Below are 17,519 nucleotides of genomic sequence, written 5' to 3'. Positions count from 1 at the left end.
AACAGATAAATTGTGATTTATTGTGAAAGATAATTAATTTTTTTTATTAAATTATCAAAATCACAAGTTTGCGAAATAATTTCTTTGTCATGTTATTAGTCAACAATGAACTAGATTAAGAAATGACTGGTTTTTTTTTAATCAAAATTCTAGAACAAATCATTAAATGAGTAATAAGTCAATGATGAGAAATTTCAGAAAAATACTTAGGAATACCAGTTAGTAATTAAAACTTTTGTGAAATTTTATTTAGTAATATTTTTTGCGGTCATTTTGTGTTATTTTTAAATATTTTACGTGATCTAACGTTCCTAACGGAAAAGAAATAAATCGAAAAATCATTAAAGTTTCTAATTAAACTTCTGATATTTTTCAATTAAATTTTTTAACCTTAACGTACCGAGGATTTTTTTTAAGGATTTTACACCAAAGTAAATTTATGAGCAAAATTCTTTAAATTTTGTATTATGTATGTACATTGTGATAAAAGAGGCATTACATCAATCAACATAATTTTCATGTTATCTCATGAAACTATTTTAATGTTTATATTCATATCGATACGGTTTTATTTTTTCCATATTATGATTTAGGAGGTAAATTGTCGCTTCGCTCCAATTTACCTCGTCCCGCTCCGCAGGGATTTGTTGCGCAAATTTTAGAAAGAGGAAAATTGTGATAAAACATTCACTTATCAATATCAAACAAAAAAAAATTGGAAAGGAAAAAAGTGAATTTCACACAACATTTATGGCGCCGAATTCAAAAAGTAGTCAAAAAAGCATGAATTTTATATGGGGGAAGGGGGGCTCTGGGGGGAAAATGAATGTCGTTGGTAAAAATCGCCTAGTATCAGTAATCTCTGTACCAAATTTCATCACGATCGGACCAACGGTGTAGAAATGCATAGCTGTACAGACACGAAATCCTTTAATTATTATATAGACGACGAGGTAAATTGTCGCTTCGCTCCAATTTACCTCGCCCCGCTTCGCGGGGATTTGTTGCGCTTCGCGCAAATTTCAGAGAGAAAATAAATTATGATGGTTTAAAGGCAGATTTGGGCCACTTATCGATCCCAAAAGAAAAAAATTTGCAAAGAGAAGAAATCATTTTCATACAACATTTCAGGCGCCAAATTCAAAAATTCGCAAAAAATACATGACTTTTATATGGGGGCTACCCGAAGGGGGGCTTTGGGGGGAAAATGAATACGGCCATTCGAAAGCGCCTGATATAAGGAGTCTCTGTACCAAATTTCATCACGATCGGTCAAACGGTGTAGATTTGTATAGCTGTACAGACACGAAATCCTTTCTTTATTATATAGAAGAAAGATGGAGAGCTCTCATCAAACCCAAAGAAAAAAATTTGCAAAGAGAAGAAATCATTTTCATACAACATTTCAGGCGCCAAATTCAAAAATTCGCAAAAAATACATGACTTTTATATGGGGGCTACCTGAAGGGGGGCTTTGGGGGGAAAATGAATACGGCCATTCGAAAGCGCCTGATATAAGGAGTCTCTGTACCAAATTTCATCACGATCGGTCAAACGGTGTAGATTTGTATAGCTGTACAGACACGAAATCCTTTCTTTATTATATAGATTTCTTTATTATATAGATATGAGTTTGAACGTACGTTTTCCTTTTTTTGGAATTGAGAAATTCTTGGCTAAGACTTTGCCCTAAATCGTCGGAAAAGGAATTAACGACTAAAGATATTTCGAATTTTAAAAATGGCAATTTTCATAGCTTTTGTATTCGATTAATATATTTTGTTTTAAATCTACTGGATCGATTTTAATTGATACTTAACGAAAATTAAGGGGGGTCTTTTGGGAAAATTGTTGGAATTGACACATTTAATGTTTTCATTTTTCTTGGGGTTTTTCTTAAATTTGGTTTTCCGATGTTGGTTACATTTATAGCCTAATTATTGAAGTGTAAAAAAATCACTTTTCGCCATCTTAGGTGCGACGCCATCTTGAGATTTTCCGACTTTTCCACAGAACTGCCCTAAAACACAAAGGTACGTTTTTCTCAGGATCAACTGGATGGATTTTGATGGGGTAAAAATGAAATGAAAGAGGAAATGCCAATGCAGAATTTTGAATTTTCATCCTGAGGCTGAGAAAAGCGGAAAAATGTGACTTTTTTTTAAAGATATTTTTGTCGTTTTTCCACTTTTCTCACCCCCTGAATGGAAATTCAAAATTCTGGTACATCAAAATCTGCATTAGTGTTTCCTCTTTCATTTCCCTTTTACCCCATCAAAATCCATCCAGTAGATCCTGAGAAAAATCTACCTTTGTGTTTTGAGGAAAATTACAAGATGGTGTCGCACCTAAGATGGCGGAAAGTGATTCTCTTACTCTTCAATAATGAGTCTTTAAATGTGGCCAATACAGGAAAAACCAAGTTTAAGAAAACCCCGAGAAAAAGAAAAACATATAATTTCACCAGCTCTCAAAAGAGACCCTCCTTAAGCTTTAAAAGCGCTTGAGCATCATAACCTCAAATGAGTACGAGAGAGACAGAAATTCTGTTTTTCTCTTGTTCTTTCACATGTAAAATCTAGTCTAGAGCATCTAGTGCTTATATATTAGCTTAAACTAAGATTTTTTTTGTAAGTAAATATTTTTAACAGAACGAACTTTCTTCTCACAAATCTAAATTACTTCTGATAGGTAAGTATGTTCACATTTGCCCGGGGAAACTTTTTTTTAAAAAAAGATTATATCATGTTTCGGAAAACAGTGCAAATACGTGGAATATACACACAAACCACCACACTCGGTTTTTGTATAAAGCTATCACACAATTCATTGACGAGTCAGTCGCGTTTCATATTTTGCCGCGCTAACCTATCTAAAAACTTTTCCGCAATTTTTAAGTGATTTAACTGGACATATGAAGTCCGTGGCCGTAAAATATTAAAACAAAATAAAGTGATTTATCTACAGATTGATTATAATTAAAACTTATATAGTTTGTAAATTCAAATTTAAAAGAAAATCTCAAATAGAAAGAAAAATGAATCGACACCCAGTAAGTAACTACATATGAAGAATTTTGTGATTGATTTTATTTATTGGAAATACAGATTTATTAATATTTTAGTTTTTTTTTTATGAAAGAAAACTGAAATTTCAAATAAGATGAAATTTATTTACGTGAATGTGTGTAACAAATAAACGTTTAAGCACACCATCACGTGGAATCTTTATTCGTATTCGAGTGACTTTTTCATAACATATCTCATTGATAAAAATACTTCTACATCTTTTCATTTAATAAGAAGTTAGTGCTTGTATTTGTTACACTCAGAAAAATCAAAAATCATAAAGTAAATGTTTCCCAGAACACTTAAACGTCGTTTTGCGGAACAAATTCGTTTTTTTTTTTTAAATTAATATAAATATTTTTTTCTCATGCTAATTTCTTTATAAAAGTGATTTTATACCTTTGCAAAGTTTCTTTGACTTCTTTTATATTTCACAATATTTTACGACGGGTAATAAATTAAATTTGCTGTTTGCAAATACCCCAGTTTACTCTATTATCGTTATCAGATAGATAACGACGCGACTCTGATAGTATTATCGGTTAATTTTATTTCAAAATTACCCTTAAATTGAAAACGAGACAAACGATTATCCTTGGAGGACTTTGCTGGCCACGGTGGCCAATTAAACATTTTTAATCGCCGTAGAACTAAAATCTATTGAACATTCCGTAATAAATTCTAACAATTCTGAAAGTAAACTTGGAAAAACATTTTTTTCAGAGTGAAAATTAAGGTCAAAGTTTTGAGGTTAGATATTTCGATCCTCCAAGGGTTATTCATATCTCGATTCAATTGTTTTTGTGCATTAAGACTAATGGGCAAGAAGAGTTTATTTTATTAAAACAAAATAATAAAGTCGCGTCTCAAGGCTGTCTGAACACTGTTTTAAGTTTCTTTCACCTTTTTCTGAAATATACAGAATTAGATAGGTAGGAAAAAACCGTAATTCTTACAAAAAAAAAACAGAAATAGAGCATGAATTATAATTTTTTTTATTTTTAAAATTAAAAAATTAAACTTGAACTTATTTTGGAAATTTTCTCAAGTCAAGAAATTCGTTAAAAACCTTGTAAATAAATAATGTGACAAATTCGGTGTGACTGGGGGACTATGAAATATTTAAAATTTCAAGAATTTTCACTGAAATTTCTATAATTTCAAAGATTTCTTGATCGCAAAATACGACCCATTGACTAAATTTTCTTTAAATATTTAATTTTTCTTATAAAATTAAAAATTTTTGAAATAATAAAAAAGAAGAAATCTTTCTGATTGATAAATATGTATTTTCAAGCTTATAAAATTAGCAGAACAAAGTTCTAACTAAATTTTTTATTAGGAAGCAACAATAACACCTAAAGGTGAGTCAGAAGAAACCGGAGCACAGGTACAACCGCCGATGGAACAAACAGAAGAATCTTCACTACTTTTTAAGGAATTATCCAAATACTACGTCCAGAGAGAATTTTCTCGAATCTTCGACAAAGCCAATTACAATAGAATACAAGAAGATAATGTTTTTGAAATAGGAAAGAATACCATAATTGTTGGAGTAGGTGGTATTGGAAAGACCTTAACAATGAAGAAATTAGCTGAAGATGTAAAGAAGAATTATCCAAAATTCTCCGTCAATTGCATTAACTTGGTATTGATGAGTTCAATATTTAAGTCCTTTAAGGACAAAAAATTAACATCTAAGCACAATCCTGCACAAGATGGCGAAAATATCGATGTTTGGAACTTTGTCGTTGATAATCTTCTTGATCTGGGAGAGACTGAGGAGGAACGGAGGCTCCAGAAGAGCCTCCTTGAAGCCCACGTCAAGGAAGAACAACCCAAAATTGTCCTCTTCCTCGATGGCTTCGACAAGATCTCACCACTTTACACAAATCAAGTTGTTCAGATCATCAACGGCCTGAAGGAGATGAAGGTCCAAATGTTCGTCTCAAGTCAACTTCAACTCCAAGAGATTCTGCAGAATTTGGAATTTGAGTAAGTTTTTGTATCTTCAACTGAAAGATCTTTTAAATTCTTTTAAAATAACTAAATTTTTATCTTTAAAGATTAAACTACAAGATTGAGCCATTCAGTGAGAGGATGCAACGAGAGTTCCTACGAGAGTACTGGAAGGACTATTTGTGCAAAAAGGTATCAAACAACGAAATAAGAGAAGCTGATATTGATCGACTTCACGTTAATCTCTACACAAAGAAATTCTTCAAGATGTGTCAAAAATCAGTGTTAACGGACACAATTCTAAGTGTTCCGTTGATGCTGAACATCCTGGCGGACATTTATGCAGAGGAGTGCGTGAAGTTTTGCATAAAGTCCGGCAGAGAAGTGAAGGAATTCCTCGAGATCGACATCCTCAATGTCTACGAGAAGATCTTCAAGGATAACTGCAAGAAGTATTCCAAAAAAATCTTCATCAATGTTGACGATCCTGTCATTGTTCAGGCTGAAGAAAGAAATATTGAAAAGTGGCGCCAAATTTACATGGCCATTGCAGCTAAGAAGCTGCTCAAACTCCTCTACAGCGAAGAAAATTTAACAGACACAGAAGGAACTGAAATCTATGAAAGAGGCTTCATCACAGGACAGACCGTAGGCGAATACAGCTTCATATATGACACGATGGAAGAATTCTTTGCTGCTGATTGGTTTACAAGGAAGATCTTTCCTAACAATGGAAGCATAAATGTTGATCTGTTCGAGTATCTGCTAAAGAAAAATGCTCCACAAAAGGAGGCAAAGAGCAAGAATAAAAAAGATGATGGACAGAAGGAAAATAAACTGGACGTTCCTAAAGGCGTTCGAAGCTTTGCCTACAGATTCATCCTGAAAAGATTGAAGGAGTTCCGAGAATCTGGCAACGAAACAATCCCAGAAGAGGATAAGAAGAGAATATCGGCCTTTATTATTGAATTCTTCCATCAGGCGTGGTACAATCAAGAATCTTTCCAACTTGCCGCCATCTTCGACATGGCCAAGATGTTCTGCTCAAAGGAGCAAATTCAGGATGTTCTCAAAGTTAAGAAACTCCTTGAAACTGTTCCATTCACCTCGTCAGCTCAATTGGAGCTTTCTGTTCAAATCCACGATTACTACTTTGATCCTGAGGCTACCAACGAAGTTCTCGGACAAAGAGATTTGAACAAAATCATGGAGCTAACTCTCAAGAACACCAACTATCCGCTTTTTGAAAGTCTCTACGCTGCAATGAAGGACCGCGGGATTTACTCTGAAGATGATTTTGTTACGAAAACTTTTGATTTATTTGAAAAGTTCCTCCTGAAGCAGGATCTGAAGGATAGGCTGTTTGCCAAAGATCTCTTTTGGTGGTTCTTTGAACACTGTCAGATGAAACAAGAAGAAGTCTTGAGGAAACTGAATAAAGTCTTCGAAGAAAGTATTAAGAACAATAAGCCTAAATTCCCAGAACGTCATCTAGCTGGTTATCTTCTTACCTCCTTCTGGGACCTCAAGATCAGAGAAGAGACAGAAGACAGAAACAACAAAGAAGGAGCTGAAAAAGAGTTCGTTGAAGGACTTTTTAAGAATCTGAAGGAATCCAAGAATTTCTACAGATTCCTCTACGCCATCAACTGCACAACGAGGGAAGATCTTCTGCAGAAATCCGTTGAAGCAATGCGAGAATACGGCTTGGACTTTACCTGTTACGATGGGAAATCCGTTCTGTTCCACGCTTTTAGTGACAACAACACTTTTCTGTTGCAGAATCTTCTGAAGCTTTTACACAAATCTGAAATTGAGGCTCAAATCAGTGCAAATGTCTGCGGAGGGACATCCTTGACGCAACAGTGCACGAAAGGAAACTACCTCTGTGAGGTCATCCTGCAGGAACTTGTCAATAAATTCGGATCAGACGTCGTTGGACTATTCTTCACGGCAAAAGTTAAGGAGACAAAAGAAGTTGAAGACAACCTCAAAATCTTCTCGACCTTCTTCAGGAAAGACATGAAGGTGGATGAAGAAATCCTCAAAGGACTCGCAAAACGTCTCTGTGAAAGCTGCAACGACAGAAATCAGCTTCTCTCCATTGCTGAGAAAGTTTCTAGTCCTGAAGCTTTAATTTACATTCAAAATTTTCTCAAGATGAGATAGTTATTTATAAACTAGATGGCTGCTTGGTTAGAACCGTTCTCTTCTTAGCAGCACTGCAGTATGAGTCATGTTGACTTTCTTAAAATGTAAAAAAATTGACTTGCCTGACCGATGTTTCAGCTGGTTTGGAGCGTTGGCTGAAGATCTCTTCATCAGGCCTTCCTTATCCTGCAACACTGTTCGTAAATTCAGCGCTCCCACCGACTAATTAACTCAGCGTTACACCTTCTAATCTGTTCTCAAATGTCTGTAGACTGTAGAATCAAAAAGAAAAATATAAACCAAAAGATTTAAAAGAAAATTGTAAAAATCTCTTTTAGAATAAAACACAACTTTTCTGACTTTTTACCTTAAAATATTTTTTATTTTTTGTATTATTCTTTAAAAGTTGCTCAAACTAGTAACTAAAGGTTCTTTTTAAAGAATAATCCTCCACACTTCAATTTCTTCTTTTCGCTTTTCTAACATTCAAAACTTTTTTTTCACAATTTTCTCATTTTTCTTCTCTTTTTAAATTCTTTTTTGGAACTGTCTTCTGTCGCCCTAACGTGTGTCCTTTAATCATTTTTACGTACTTAAGTGAATAAATGATCATCTTAAATGTTTTTTTTCTTCTTTTAATTCTTTCTATGCAACATTAATGCTCCGTCCGTGTTTTGTTTTCCACACTGTGTGACTTAACAGCTAAAAAAAACCTTCCTAATCATGATTAAGTTTTCTACGTTTAATGAATGTTTTTTTTTATTTACGTGTTTTGTATTTTTTCAACATTTTTTCTTTATTTTTACATTTTTTTTATTAATAAATTTGAAGAAAAAAAATACCCAAAGCACGGAAAACGAAACCGGAAAATTAAGAATATTTATTTAGTTTTTTTTTTATTTTGAGAAAACGTTTCAATGTTTTTAGCAAAGTTTTTTCTTCTTTTGCAAAATTCCTTTTTTTGCAATTTTCCCGCACGATTTAAATTGAAAGAAATTATTATTTTTCTTTATATTAATATTGTATTTGTAATTTTTTCTATTCTTTTTCTTTTCAAATCTACTTACAATGTAATATTTTCTTTTTATTTTCTAATCCTAACAATGTTTTCTTTTTTATTATCATAATATTCTAAAAAAAAATCCCTCAATAGATATTACACTTGTGTTGTTTTTTTGCTTGTTAATTCCTAAATTTATTTTTACATTCAATAAAATTGTTAAATTGTAAGTTTTATTTTACTAATCATCTACCTTTATTCTCTCTTTCTTTCTTTTAAATATGTATATTTCACTTCCCTTTCTACCCTCATCTAACCTTTTTTTTCTTTCTTTTTATTTATTTTTTTTAAATTAGAATACAAAATCGTTACACACTAAAAGGGATTTTCTTCTCATCTTTAAAATCTTTTCCTTCATTTTTTCTTTTTAAATATATTTTCAAATGACGAAAAATTATTTTCTGATTTTCTATTCTAAGATTTATTTTTTTCAAAATCTTTTTTTTTTATTTTTTGTTTTTTTTCTCGCGTAAAATTCCTTTTTCTCAAAGATTTTCTATATCCTTTTGTATTTGTGAAAGAAAGTTCAGGTTTATGCTTAATTTTAAGCACAAAACCTCTGATCGTTTTGATACAGAAAAAATTCTTTTAAAGGATTTTTTTCTTCTTCTTATTTCTCTTAGAACATTTTGAAATCTAAATCCTATCCAACGTACTATTTACACATCTCTTAATTTATTTTCTCTGCTTTTCTTTCTTTTCCTCTCTCTCTCTTTTTTAATTATTTCATCTTCAATAATAATTTTAGAAAAGAAAAAGAAAAGAAAGACATAAAAATAAACTTTTCTTGAAGAGAAAATATTTATCCCGCGACAGTCAAGAAATTAGAACAAAAAAAAAGAAAAACCTTCAATTTTCCTTTTTTCATAATAAATTAATGAAAAAAACTAAATTTTTCAAAGACAACTTGAAAGAAAAGGATGGAAATGGGCGGGAAAGTTATCACAACATATTTTCTGTTTTTTTTTCCTTCCTACATCCCACTCCTTTCTCCACCCCCTCCACACCCTCCAGATAAAATCCCAATGAGGGTGGAAAAATGTGAGACCTCTTACATTTTTTTTGCAACGAAAAACTAAAAAAAAACAAAACTATTTCCTAAATTATTCGTTTAAAAATATCTCCCCAAGAAAACACCAAAACAAAAAACTTCTTTTTGCCACTTAAAGAAAAATCTTCTTCACTAAGATTTCTTTCTTGATCTTTGTTTGTTTTTTTTTACAAGTAAATAAGAAGATGAAGAATAAAAGATAAATAATACTCTACACGGTAAGTTGTGTGTTGTGTGTAATGTTTTGTGTAGTTGGAGGTTTTTTTTATTTATTTCTTTTTCTTTTTTGCACCACCGACCTCCCCTCTAGACGTCTTCCTTCACATCTTCATTGCTTTCGCCGCTCTTTCCGGCACGCCTTTTGTGGCTTCGGGTGCGCCGTTTGCGGTGCTTCGCCCGCCCTTAGAGCGACTCTTCGAATGCCGCCATCAGATCACTCTGCATATTCATATCAATCTGACCAGCCATCTACAATGATACGAACCCACTTTTTGAGTATTTACTTCTTCCTCAAAATTGAGAGACTTAAACTACATTGAAAAATGTGTCTGATATTCGACTGATTTCGACCAATAGAATCCCATTAAATGGCCTTTTTTTTTAAATATTTTTTGACGATTTATTTGCATTTAAATCTGCATATTTAAAAAGGAAAGTAAAAGCTTAAAGAGCTGATTTTAACGAACAGAAACCTTGTAATATGCCTTTCTCTCATTTTTAACGATTTTTGTAAATTTTCAACTGATATTTAACCTATTCAACAGATTTCGACTCACATAAATCTATCAAATAGATAATTTTTTAAAACCTTTTTTGTTATTTTTTAAGCAAATAATTTGGCCAAAGTTAGGCTGATTTCGACGTAAAATCATTCAAATCGGTATATTGCAAAAGGATAATAAAGGCTTAAAGAGCAGAATAAGTTCTTTTTTGTGCAGATTTCAACAATCAGAAACCTTGTAATTGGCACATTTAACTGATTTTGACCCACAGAAACCTATCAAATAACTAATTTTTAAAACTTTTTTTTGTGATTTTTTAGTTTGGTTAATTTTGTTTTAACTTCGTTAATTTCAACAAATGAAAACCTTTTAATAAGTACTTTTTTTATTATGTTTTATCCGCGAAAAGACACTTTAACAGAATATTTCAGTTATTTTAACTGATGTTTTTTCAGCTAAATTGACTGAATTTATTAAGATAATGACATGATAAAAAAAAACAACCAAAGTTACTTGACTAAAAGAATAGAATGAAACAGTCAAAAGCGCAGAAAATTCTTTAATTTTCAACGATTATGATTAAAATTTGATTTATATTTTACTGATTTCAATCAAATCCATCAAATAAATTTCTTTTAATTTTTTTAAAGTGATTTTTATGCAAAAAGTTTCACAAATTTTGACATAAAATCAAAGGATTCGTTTAATATTTTAAAAATAAAAAGAATCATGTTGTATTTTGTCGGATGTCTTGATGATTTCGACGAACAATCTTTTTTTTTTTCAATTTAGTGATATGTTTAAGCAAAATAAATTGATTAATTTACCGATTTTTGATGCACAATCAGCCAAATTAGTCATTTTAATCAAAAGAAAAGCATAAATCGGTCTGATATTGTACTGATTTCGACAAGTCTAGAAATTAACCGATTCAGATTTTGAACGTTTTTCAACGATATTTAACTGGTATTTTGCTACTTTCGATGTAAGAAAAAATAGCTAAATCAATTAGTACTTTAACAAAAAAAAATAAGACGTGAAATTATTGAAATATTGTTAGATATTGTACTGATTTCGACCAACAAAAACGTATTAATTGGTTCTTCCTTAATTTTTAGTGATTTTTTAGAACAAAATTTAGCTTATTTTATGATGATTTCGACGCAAAAATTGAACCAATTTGAATTATTTATAAAAAAAAATAAAGATTGGAAATATTTTCCATGTAGCGTCAATCAGCAATTTTTCCCCTTTTTCAATTTATTATAAAATTGTTTTTGAGAAATTCATCTGATGTAATGCTGATTTTGACTCGAAAACAGCTATTGCACGTATTGCACACTATTGAATTAAATTTTGGATTTTTTCGAGTCATTATCTGATCAATATCATGCTGATTTCGACTCAAAAAACTGTCCTAACCTCAAATTAGAAATGCTTTGTTTTGTAAACTTTAAAGGCTTCAATTTGGGTCGTTTCCAGTCCTTCTTTCAACCACAAAATTCTTTAAAATAACTTCAGACGGTTAAAATATAATAAATATAAATAAACAAAATTTTATAAAGACTTTTTTTTTTAATTTTGTACTCACCGCTTCACGTCTCCTTCGCTCCTGTTCCATTCTTCGCAATTCAGCCCTCTTTGCGGCTGCTCTATCCTGATTGGCTGCACTCGGACCCATCCCTGGAGATCCACTCCTCTGTGGTGACTCCTTAATTTCATCCACACGCGCCGGAAGAGGTTCTGCCCCACTTTTCCTGCACAAAAACATTTTTTCTTTTACATTTTACTCCCTGAAAAGCTTCTCCTTCTCTCTTTCTCTCTCAAAAACAAAAAGAATGAATAAAACAAAAAACTCCGAAAACCAACCTTGGGGCATCGTGTTCATCGTGATTCTTTTGCTTTTGCTCCTGCTGTCGCTTCAGCTCCTTCTCAGCCGCTTCCTTTTGACTCCGCTTCAACTCTTGCTGCTCCAGCAACTTCTGCCTGTCCATCTTCTCCTTTGCCTTGTTACGGAACTGCTGGAAGCTATCCATTGATGGTTTGGGCTTCACTTGCGGCGTCGTGACGTTCTGCGGGGAGCCCGCAGACGCAAGGGAGGACCATGAGCTGGCATTTTTGAGATTTTGCTCATGCGACGGCTTAATGGCCTGCGCAAAATTCCCCTTTGGCTCCGTTGATTTGGATTTATCGTGCACCGGTGGCATCATGAGGTCCTCAATGGGTTTTGGCGTCAGAAGGAATTTCTCCTTAACCGGAGGAGCACTCGTTGGCGTCTGCGGCAGCTGCTGTTGTTGCGACTGCTGTGGAGTTTGTGGTGTTGTTTGCTGATTTGATGCAGCACTCACGCTTCCTGCTAACAAGACATTTTACGGTATTTTTTTTTGTATCAAAAATCAAAGAAATTAGCAATTTTTGGGATTTTTGGTGTGTGTATCTGCTAAATGTCTTATGGGGTTAATTTTCTTTTTTTTAGAAACACAAAAAAGGGATTTAATTTTAAAACTCGTTAGAAATTATAAGAAGAAGTTAAGAAAGGTTCGAAAATATTTTTATATTTAATTTTGAACAAGCTTTAAGAGATTTATTTAATATAACTTGGGTATGTGTCTTTGCTAAATTCGAAGTAAAAAAAATAATTTATTTAATAACTGATACTTGAATAAAAGCTCGTAGAAAATAACTTTAGATGAATCACAAAATTACTATTTAGATAATTTATTAATAAAGCTCAAAATTACGGGAGTGTGTCTTGGGTAAAAGTAATTTCTCAATGGAAATTAATTTTAAAAAGATGACCAAAAATCAAGTATGTAATGATTCTGGAGGTTTTTCTTCCAGTTTCACGTAGTTTAGTTGTAAAAGAAATAATTGGAATGTGTCTTGGGTATAAGTCGTTTATTATTATTTTTTAATTTTAATAAATTAATTAATAAGTTTAAATGTAAAATTTTATTATATAAAGAAGTTGCAATTTTCACTTTAAATGCCCTTTACTTGAGGCTTCCATTATACAGTAAATTGTGGGAGTGTGTCTTGGATGAAAATTGTTTTTTTTTAAGGTCTTCTAATTCCTTTATAAATATTTTTTTTCTTCAAATTCAAATTTATGGAAATGAATGAAAACTTCATAAATATTCACACAAAGACATACAAATAAAATTTTAAAGGTGCTGATAAAAACTTCAGGAGTGTGTCTTGGGTAAAAGTATTTTTTTAATGAATTTTAAAAAATGATCAAAAATCGCTTAATAATTTTAGAGGTTTTACTTCCAGTTCTACGTCTTTTATGCTTGTACAAAAAATAATTGGAATGTGTCTTGGGTAAGTCTTTTGTTTTGTTTTTTTCTTTAATTTTTAATAAATTAATAAATTAAAGTGTAATTTTTTTTTAATATAAAGAAGTTGCAATTTTCACTTTAAATTCTCCGTAATTAAGGATTAAATAAAATCTTTTGATCAGAATGTTTTTTTCTCGCAACTCAAAAGAAAATATGAAAAAAACGGAATATTCTTTTGATAAAAAGCAGAATTTTCTGACAAAAACCTAATTTTTGCAATCAAACGATGAGACCCCGTAGTTTAGACATTTTAAAGTAAATTATGGGAGTGTGTCTTGGATAAAATTTTGATTTTTTTAAGTTCCTTTTTAAATGTTTTTTTTTTATTCAAAGTCAGCAATTCAAACACCCTTAAATAAAATTTTAATGCCGCTGATCAAAATTCCAGGAGTATGTCTTGGATGAAAAATTATTGTTTAAAGTCCTTTTCATCACTAAAAAATGTTTTTTTTTAATATTATTATTCAAATTCAGCTTTCTAGAAATGAATGAAAACTTAATAAATATTCACACAAACACCTTAAAATAAAATTTTAGAGGCGCTGATCAGAATTTCAGGAGTGTGTCTTGGCTAAAATTTATTATTTTCCCAAGAAAAACATAAAATTGCATTAAAACCATCCAAAGAAATTTTCAGAAAGTATTTTAAAATGGAATTTAGGTTTTTTTCTTTCACAAAAACTCACCTCCACCACCTCTGTTGACGTGCTGCGTCACCATGGTTGGATCAAAGATGGACACCATGGGTGCTGTGGATATGTGGGGCCCACTTGGTGGTCCCTGTGGCACCGGTGGCTGCATCATGACCCCCATGCCATTGAGTGTCGCCGCAGCGGGATCGAGGACAAACCCATTGGGGGCAACACCTGAATGCGCCATTGTCTGCTGCAGCTGATGATGCATTGCCTCCATGCTCAAGTGCTGCATTAGCGACTGATGGTGCGCAAGAGTGGCGGGCGGCTGAGTGGCCGCTTCGCTCTTTGGAATGACATTCGACGCCCCCATGTCCCCCATTAGATCCAAATGCTGATGATTCGCCAAATCGGACTTGAGGTTCTGCTCCAGCGACGCCAGGCTCTGCTCGAGCGGATCCACAAACCCGCCGCCGGACATACTTCCGGGCATTTGTGGCTTCACATAGGCACCTCCACCATTCCCCAGGGTCATCGCCCCCGAAGTTTTGGGCATTTGATGCTCAAGGGCAGCAGCCGGCGGCAGTTGACTGCGCATCGGCGGTTGCATCATATTCATGGGGACCGTTTGCATTGGCGGCATTTGCGTGGAGGGCTCCTGCTTCACCTGCTGCTGCTGCTGCTGAGCCGCAGACGCCGCCGCCCCACTGATATTTGCCATTGACAACTTCATGCTGCCATTTGTGCCAATGAGGATCGGTGGGGGATTCGGCAGGGGGCCCTGCAACGACGACTGTGGCGCCGACAAATGTGGCGTCTGCTGGATGATGCCATTAAAGTGACTCTGCGTCGTAACAGGAAGTGTTGACGCGACTGTGTTCTGTGGCATCTGCAACAAAATCAATTTCCTTTCATTTTTGATTTTCTCTTTGCCCAACATTTTGTACTGAAATTTTAAGATTTCAAACGAATTTTAAGGGTTTCGTGGTCGCTGAATAAGGAGTTTCGGGGAAAATTTAGCAAGAAAATCTTGAAAATATTTTGTAAATGTTGCTCAAGTTTTTTTTCCTATTTTTCTTTCTATTAAAATATTTATTGAAAAAATTAAAAATGTTTAATTTGTGATTCTTTAATTATTATCCAGAAGTAATATGTCGTTAAAAGTTTGTAAAAATTTTCATGAAATTTGTAAATAATTTGCAAAAAAGTTTCCTTCTTCTTAAAATTAAATATGAAACATTTGGTCGTATTCTCCGACCTAGAAATCCTTGAAATTGTTAAAATTTCAAAGATTTTTGGACACAAAACACAAATTTCCCTTTCGTGTCCACGTGAAACATAGAAACATTGAAACATTCGCTCTTTTTTTATCACGATATTTATTATGTGGATGCTTTCAGAGAACTTGTGATTCATTCATTCAAAGCATCCACAGAATAAATATCGTGATGAAAAGAGCGAATGTTTCAATGTTTCTATGTTTCACGTGGACACGAAAGGGAAATTTGTGTTTTGTGTCCCAAAATCTTTGAAATTTTAATAATTTCAAGGATTTCTAGGTCGGAGAATACGCGACCAAATGTTTCATATTTAATTTAAAGAAGAAGGAAACTTTTTTGCAAATTATTTTCAAATTTCATGAAAACTTTTACAAACTTTTAACGACATATTACTTCTGGATAATAATTAATCACAATCTCAGTTAGAACGTCTTCTTTGGCAACTTTTGTGTAAAGTTGATGGATTTCTAACTTGGAAAATCATTAAATTCTTAAAAAAAAATTTAGGAAAATTAAATGTTTCACGTTTGGTTCTACGTATGACTCAAAAACACGCGAAAAATAATTTAAATTCGTGTAAAAATGTTTCACGTTTAGATCGACTCAATGGACACGAAAGTTAAATAAACAATTCATCGAGAAAATAGTTCTTTTATGTCTTTAGCGCCCTAAATAGAAGTAAGACATTTTCATGGATTCTTAATAACTGTATTTTGTGCTGAATTTAATTGAAAAATTGAGGCAATTATATTAATTAAACAGCTTCGTAGACTTTTGACGTTCACCTACAATTCAAACGTTCCTAGAATCCGTCCGATTGATTTAATCTACATAATCAATTTTACGTAGCAACTCCAAGGGGGGTTTATTCGTTAATATTCGGTTGATTCGCCAAGGTAATTTAAATATTAGTCTGATCCTAAAAATGTTCAATTTAAGCATAAAAATACTTAAATAAAACCGAAAAGTAGTAAATTCATCCCAAAAAAGGCTAGATTCAAGCCTAAAATTCCTAAAGGTAGTAAATTGAACGCAAAAAGAGACTTAAGTCAAGCCGATAAATATTTGGTTTTCAGTCCCAAAATGACAGAGCCTAAAACCTAAAAAAAAGAACTAAACTGAAACAGAAAAGTAGTAAATTAATGCTAAAAAGTAATAAATTCAACCCAAAAAAAAGATTAAATTAAATCAAAAAGTCCTAAATACGTTTCTGGTTTATTTTCGTTTTTGAATTGTTTGGTTTTCAGCAAAAGATATTAGTTGGTGTTCCACTTCGTGGCCAACACCAAGTATTGTAATCGTCGGAAAAACCGACCACCTCAGATCGGGGTCAAACTTGGTATGAGCACGTTTCAGACAACCCACATTCCAAAAATGGTGGTGGAAAATTTTTGATCCGGCCGGCCTGCCGGCCTGCCGGCCTGCCGGCCTGCCGTCCGGTGGTCAACATTTTGCATTATATCTCGAGAACGGTAACTGATAGAGACTTCCGGTTTGAAGTTTTCTATAGAAATGTGGGTGTAAAATTTCATTTTTTCGCATTTTCAAAATCCAAGATGGCCGCCGTCCGCCATTTTGAAACATCGGCAACCAGTTCCCTTATAGTTAGAGGTCTGAAATTTTAGTATGTTGTAGAGCTCAGTGAGACGTTTTCATCAACAATTCATACTTGAAAATCGGTCAAGCGGTTTAGCAAATATGGCGGCCTAAAGCAAAAAGTGTTTTTTCGATATAACTTGAGAACGGCTTGACCGATTTTGACCATCTTGGTATCAAATGAAAGGTATTGAGAAGCCCTACAACCTTTTGGAACATTACAAGTTTCAAAAACATCCGCAAGAGGGGCTAAAATCGAAAACAAAAATTGCCTAACTTTAAGGGGCAATATCTCCGAACATCTGTTATAGATTTCCTTTAAATTTTGATATGTTGTAGCCTGACTCAATATCTATCTCCAGTCCGAAAATGAAGAAAATCTATGTCGCCGTTTAGAAGATATGGCCATTTGAAAAATTCTTGCATTTGAAAAGTTCTAAGAGCCATATCTCTTGAACCGCTTGTCCGATTTTGCTCAATTTGGTATCAAATTAAAGGTTTTGCAATTATCTACAACTTTCTAGAACATCATAAACCTCTAGAACCATTCCTTCAGGACGAAAAATGCGAAAAACTCTTTTCGTAAAACAAAAATCCGCCATTTTGTGTTCTGGAGGTGACCTTGAAAATCATTGAGATATATGTCAAATTATAGCTTA

The 17,519-nt window shown here is 33.1% G+C and overlaps 2 protein-coding genes across 2 annotated transcripts in view; one reads left to right on the top strand and one right to left on the bottom strand.

Annotated features, from left to right (window-relative positions):
* Positions 1-2,834: 2,834 nt before the first annotated feature.
* LOC129794786 (uncharacterized) lies at positions 2,835-7,552 on the top strand. Its single transcript, XM_055835643.1, has 3 exons — positions 2,835-3,052; positions 4,411-5,063; positions 5,135-7,552. Exons 1-3 carry the CDS (start codon positions 3,038-3,040, stop codon positions 7,194-7,196), a joined length of 2,730 nt encoding a protein of 909 aa, XP_055691618.1. The 5' UTR covers positions 2,835-3,037; the 3' UTR covers positions 7,197-7,552.
* Positions 7,530-17,519, bottom strand: part of LOC129794785 (homeotic protein female sterile-like) — a 37,786-nt gene continuing 27,796 nt past the window's right edge. The window contains 4 exon segments of the mRNA XM_055835641.1: positions 7,530-9,757; positions 11,603-11,768; positions 11,881-12,367; positions 14,039-14,873. Of these exon segments, the coding sequence (XP_055691616.1) occupies positions 9,692-9,757; positions 11,603-11,768; positions 11,881-12,367; positions 14,039-14,873 (1,554 nt within the window). The 3' untranslated portion in view covers positions 7,530-9,691.

This window comes from Lutzomyia longipalpis, chromosome 4 (assembly GCF_024334085.1).
Source record: "Lutzomyia longipalpis isolate SR_M1_2022 chromosome 4, ASM2433408v1".
NCBI lineage: Eukaryota > Metazoa > Arthropoda > Insecta > Diptera > Psychodidae > Lutzomyia > Lutzomyia longipalpis.
Note: the sequence above shows the minus strand (reverse complement) of the source record. Positions and strands in the feature narration are given on the sequence as shown.

Bases quoted from the DNA above. Each gene is read 5' to 3' on its own strand.
- LOC129794786 (XM_055835643.1), top strand. The intron at 5,064-5,134 runs GTAAGTTTTTGT...TTATCTTTAAAG, and splicing joins CTGCAGAATTTGGAATTTGA to ATTAAACTACAAGATTGAGC.